This window comes from Palaemon carinicauda, chromosome 14 (assembly GCF_036898095.1).
Source record: "Palaemon carinicauda isolate YSFRI2023 chromosome 14, ASM3689809v2, whole genome shotgun sequence".
Taxonomy (NCBI): Eukaryota; Metazoa; Arthropoda; class Malacostraca; order Decapoda; family Palaemonidae; genus Palaemon; species Palaemon carinicauda.
In genome coordinates this window covers 36182565-36188906 of record NC_090738.1, presented here as the reverse complement: position 1 = coordinate 36188906, position 6342 = coordinate 36182565, and the positions used below count along the sequence as shown (strand labels likewise).

General features: G+C 37.6%; 1 protein-coding gene across 1 annotated transcript; it reads left to right on the top strand.

The window, feature by feature from the left end:
* The first annotated feature begins 376 nt into the window (after positions 1-376).
* Positions 377-853, top strand: LOC137652722 (dnaJ homolog subfamily C member 7 homolog). Its single transcript, XM_068386126.1, has one exon. The coding sequence runs from the start codon at positions 377-379 to the stop codon at positions 851-853; it is 477 nt and encodes a 158-aa protein (XP_068242227.1).
* Positions 854-6342: the final 5489 nt, after the last annotated feature.

Below are 6342 nucleotides of genomic sequence, written 5' to 3'. Positions count from 1 at the left end.
GGAAATTGGAAAATTTAAGAAAATCCTTAATGAGAAAATAGAAAAACTGGAAAAGGACTTCGCCAAAAGAGACCTTCAAATGAATGAACAGGAGAAGAAACAAGAAATTCTTAATACGAAAGTGAAAAAGCAAATAATCAAGGAAATTAAGCAAATCCCTAATGAGAAAATAGAAAAACTGGGAAATGACTGAGTCCAAAAAGATCTTAAGGTAAAGGAACCAGAAAATATACAGGAAATTCTAGAAACTGAAAATACTCTTCTGCATCTCCTTCGAGCTGAAGCGAACGCAGCCTCCGGAAACCCTCTTGACACGGATATCTTATTGGACTGTTGCCAAGCCATTGAGAAAGGTCTTCAAGGATGCAGAGCCTACATGCTACGAGGGAAGTATCTTCTAAAACTTGACCTTTTCGACGCTGCCATGAATGACTTCAAAGCAGCGAGAACCGTAAAGGAATCTGAGGAATGTTTGAATTTCATAGAAGATTCTAAGGCGCTGAAGAAAAAATGGGAAAGCCAAAGCCTTTATGAGGTTTTGGGTATGGGTCAGACGGCCACGAGGACAGAAATTTCAAAAGCCTTCAAAGGCTTGGCCATGAAGTTTCATCCGGACAGACACAGGGACAAACCCAAATTCATACAGGAGGCATTCGAGAAGAAGTTTAAAGAATTGGTTGATGCTAAAACTGTTCTGACGGATGAGCAAATCAGAAAGGAATATGATGCAGAGCTTCAACCACCACTCTCAAGGCAACAGCCAGGACAAAGGGACCAACCTCCTCGAAGGCAAAAGGGAACAGTGTTTGACGATATGTTTGACGCGTTGAGGAAATTTTTCGCATTTAAATAACAAATCTTTCCTGAATTAAAAAAATATAGAAAATCTCAAAAAAATATCCATATCCATATACCAAAGGCACTTCCCCCAATTTTGGGGGGTAGCCGACATCAATAAGAACAAAACAAAAAAGGGGACCTCTACTCTCTATGTTCCTCCAGCCTAACCAGGGACTCAGCCGAGTTCAGCTGGTACTGCTAGGGTGCCACAGCCCAACCTCCCACATTTCCACCACAGATGAAGCTTCATACTGCTGAGTCCCCTACTGCTGCTACCTCCGCGGTCATCTAAGGCACCGGAGGAAGCAGCAGGGCCTACCGGAACTGCGTCACAATCGCTCGCCATTCATTCCTATTTCTAGCACGCTCTCTTGCCTCTCTCACATCTATCCTCCTATCACCCAGAGCTTTCTTCACACCATCCATCCACCCAAACCTTGGCCTTCCTCTTGTACTTCTCCCATCAACTCTTGCATTCATCACCTTCTTTAGTAGACAGCCATTCTCCATTCTCTCAACATGGCCAAACCACCTCAACACATTCATATCCACTCTAGCCGCTAACTCATTTCTTACACCCGTTCTCGCCCTCACCACCTCGTTCCTGACCCTATCTACTCGATATACACCAGCCATACTCCTCAGACACTTCATCTCAAACACATTCAATTTCTGTCTCTCCGTCACTTTCATTCCCCACAACTCCGATCCATACATCACAGTTGGTACAATCACTTTCTCATATAGAACTCTCTTTACATTCATGCCCAACCCTCTATTTTTTACTTCTCCCTTAACTGCCCCCAACACTTTGCAACCTTCATTCACTCTCTGACGTACATCTGATTCCACTCCACCATTTGCTGCAACAACAGACCCCAAGTACTTAAACTGATCCACCTCCTCAAGTAACTCTCCATTCAACATGACATTCAACCTTGCACCACCTTCCCTTCTCGTACATCTCATAACCTTACTCTTACCCACATTAACTCTCAACTTCCTTCTCTCACACACCCTTCCAAATTCTGTCACTAGTCGGTCAAGCTTCTCTTCTGTGTCTGCTACCAGTACAGTATCATCCGCAAACAACAACTGATTTACCTCCCATTCATGATCATTCTCGTCTACCAGTTTTAATCCTCGTCCAAGCACTCGAGCATTCACCTCTCTCACCACTCCATCAACATACAAGTTAAACAACCACGGCGACATCACACATCCCTGTCTCAGCCCCACTCTCACCGGAAACCAATCGCTCACTTCATTTCCTATTCTAACACATACTTTACTACCTTTGTAGAAACTTTTCACTGCTTGCAACAACCTTCCACCAACTCCATATAACCTCATCACATTCCACATTGCTTCCCTATCAACTCTATCATATGCTTTCTCCAGATCCATAAACGCAACATACACCTCCTTACCTTTTGCTAAATATTTCTCGCATATCTGCCTAACTGTAAAAATCTGATTCATACAACCCCTACCTCTTCTAAAACCCCCCTGTACTTCCCAGATTGCATTCTCTGTTTTATCCTTAATCCTATTAATCAGTACTCTACCATACACTTTTCCAACTACACTCAACAAACTAATACCTCTTGAATTACAACACTCATGCACATCTCCCTTACCCTTATATAGTGGTACAATACATGCACAGACCCAATCTACTGGTACCATTGACAACACAAAACACACATTAAACAATCTCACCAGCCATTCAATTACAGTCACACCCCCTTCCTTCAACATCTCAGCTTTCACACCATCCATACCAGATGCTTTTCCTACTCTCGTTTCATCTAGTGCTCTCCTCACTTCCTCTATTGTAATCTCTCTCTCATTCTCATCTCCCATCACTGGCACCTCAACACCTGGAACAGCAATAATCTCTGCCTCCCTTTCATCCTCAACATTCAGCAAACTTTCAAAATATTCCGCCCACCTTTTCCTTGCCTCCTCTCCTTTTAACAACCTTCCATTTCCATCTTTCACTGTCTCTTCAATTCTTGTGCCGGCCTTTCTTACTCTCTTCACTTCTTTCCAAAACTTCTTCTTATTCTCTTCATATGACTGACCCAGTCCCTGACCCCACCTCAGGTCAGCTGCCCTCTTTGCCTCACGTACCTTGCGCTTTACTTCCACCTTTTTCTCTCTATATTTTTCATACTTCTCTATACTATTACTCTGCAGCCATTCTTCAAAAGCCCTCTTTTTCTCTTCCACATTTACCTTCACTCCTTCATTCCACCATTCACTGCCCTTCCTCATGCTGCCTCCAACAACCTTCTTGCCACATACATCACTTGCAATCCCAACAAAAAAAATAAAATATAAAAACAAAAAAAATCCCCCCCCCAAAAAAAATTTAAAATCATAAAAGCCCCAAAAAATTATAAAATCATTAAAAATACAAAAAATTAAAATGAAAAATGAAAAAATAAAAAAAATGCATGTGGAAAATATTCTTAGAATAAGTTTCAGTAGAGTTTTGAGAAAAGTATTAGTTTTAGTTTACATTTGTAAGTAAACAAGTTTTTATGTAAGTGCCATTAGAAGGATCAAGTAGACAGAATATGAGAGGAGCGGAAAGGGACATTTTAATTAGGAAGAAATATCCTTTGATGCAGATGGTACAATCTCTACATCATTGGGTAAAGAATTCCCTTAGTTGGAAGGATCAAGTAGATGGACTATGAAAGATGGAGATAAAGGGGATTTTTAAGAGGAAATATCCGGGAAGTGCTTAAGGGATGCTTGGCTCAACTACCCGGCTTGAAGGACCTGGGATAACGTAGAGGACTTGCTCTACAGAGGGAAAAAAACCTTGTCTTTTTCTAGTATGCTATGTTCCCTGGTGTAGTCGAACAGGGGTTTCGTCAAGTGAACAAACGGTCAGATATCTAGATCTATTCTTCTGGATATGCAGAGGGGAGGAGGCAAGGTTCTTCTAGTTTGTAGCCAGGCCCTTATAGGGGAACCAAAGAAGTCAGGTTAGGGGAAGAAGCTGAATCCTTTGAGGAGAAGCAACAGCTGAATAAAAGATAACCCGCCCATACCAAAAAAAAAAAAAAAGAAAAAAAAAAACAGCAGCAACAAGAGGAGGAGGAGAAACAGCAGTACTGAATCGATTGAAAAAAAATCCCCCCCCCCCAAAGAAAAGAGATAAATTAATAAAAAAAACCTGAAATAAAAAAAGGAAATGAAATCTACAAACTCCCCCCCAAAAAAGAAAAAAAGAACAGCAGTAACAAGAGGAGTAGGAGAAGCATGAGGAGAGGCAGCGGCAGTCAAAAATTGAAAATTCCAAAAAATTAAAAAAAGGAAAAGCTATAAAACCTACAAATAAAATATGGAACCTATAAAATCCAAAAGAAATATAAAAACTACAAAATCCAAAAAGAGAAGCAGCACCAACGAAATGATGAGAAACAGCAGCAGCGAAAGAAAAAATACGTAAATAAAACGAAAATAAATATATATATATATATATATATATATATATATATATATATATATATATATATATATATATATAACCAATAAATCCAAAAAAAATAAAAAACTACAAAATCCCCCCCCCCAAAAAAAAAAAAAAAAGAAGCAGCAGCAGCAATAGGAGGAGGAGAAGTAAGATATGAAGCAGCAACAACAAAATATTACAAAAAAAAAATCCCCCCAAATAAAAAAAACTTTAAAATCCAAAAAAATAAAAAACAGCAAAATAAATAAATAGATAAAAGCCAGCTTCAACTTGGTGCCGGTCCCAAGCCCGGGTAAATGGGGAGGGTAGGCGGTAGGAAAGGCATCCGGCCATGAAAAATTTGCCAAAACGAATATGGACAGTGAATATTATCGGAATAGAATTAATGCTAGACGGAGAAAGCTGGCCAGAAACATCAACCCCACATAGAAGTGGGAAAAGATGCAGGCAAAGAAGAAAAAGAAAATCTACAAAAAATATAAAATCTGTATAATCGAAAAAAATATAAAAACTATTAAATAAAAAAAATGACGTAAGGGCAATAAGAAGAGGAGAAGTAGCAGCAGAAAAAGATAAATGAATTCATAAACAAATAAAAAATATACGGTTCAAAAAAATAAGGTAATTGTTTACAACACCACGCTCTCCATTTACTCCAAAATAATGCAATCCTGCAGTTCTCATCTTCTTGCACAGTAATTAAGTGGTTATTTAAATTCTGGGAAAGCAATAATTAGCAAGATATGTTGAGGAAGGGGTTATAAAAAGAAAATAGCTCGGTTTCCTCACTAGACGACTTGGAACTGACATTGTCAACATAGTCAACAAAACAGAATTCGTGATGCCAGCGTACATTTGATATACTGTATATTCAAAATATACTTAATAAAAAATTGAGTGATTACTCAAAAGTGTCACTATTTGTAAATTGCATATTTTATGGACACTTTTGAGTAATTAATCCATTTTTAATTAGGTATATTTTGATCATACAGTATATCTTTTTACATTTGTTTTATGAAATTCCATATTTCTTATTTGAAAATCTTCAGCTCTTCCTTGTGAATAGCTTTACATATATAGTTTGTTTTTTTTTCAATAGTGATTTTCATTTGCCTTTATTCCAAGCTCGGTCTCATTTGTGTCTTAATTCGTTTTCTCACCTTTATTACACGTAAATCTTTTTATTCAGTTTTCTGTCTTTACATTTTTGTTCTATTTATTATTCCTTTCCTCTATTGGACTATATTTCCGGTTGCGAGTTTTAAACAGGAACTTATCGAACTCGCCGAGAAAAGTAAAAAATAAATTATGTAAATTGGTGAAGTGAAATAAAATCGGAAATGACTTTTGCATTTTAACAAAAAACTTTATAACATCACTTGGTCGGTTCACATATTTGCATGTTTCAGTGCACACTTTTACCTCATCCTTTAAGGATTTTTCTTCGTGGTAACATTTAAACAATTTTTCCAGTGCTTTGAAAAAAAACTACTAATGGTATGCAATCTAAATTCCAAAATAATTTTAGTTTTAAAGTTTTTTTCTTGATAATCTACAATCTCTATTCTTCAATTAGTAATAAGGTATGTTATAGGGGTATTCAGTTGCTGTAACAAGTGTACACAGCAATGAGAGTTGCCAGTGGCATGTTATTCTTCAGTAGGTAATCCTCATATCATCGATAATTCATGCCATATCCTTTAAGCTTGGCAAATCGTTTTCTTCATAGACATAGATAATTGTTTGTGGTAAATTAATTCATACACTTGGATACTTGTTTGCCCTCTACACAAAGATTAACCTTTAAATTTCTTTATTAAATATGTCAAAAATAATCCACAAGAATATTTTTCAAAAATGGAACCCCCATTTTAACGGTTGCAGAACATGAAATAGGTAAGTCTCCCAGAAACTCTGTGGTGCCTCAGTACGTTTTCTCTTTTACCTAACATTTTCACCATTTTCTTTGTGGCCTCCACTTCAGATGACATCACAACCTGCGCAAG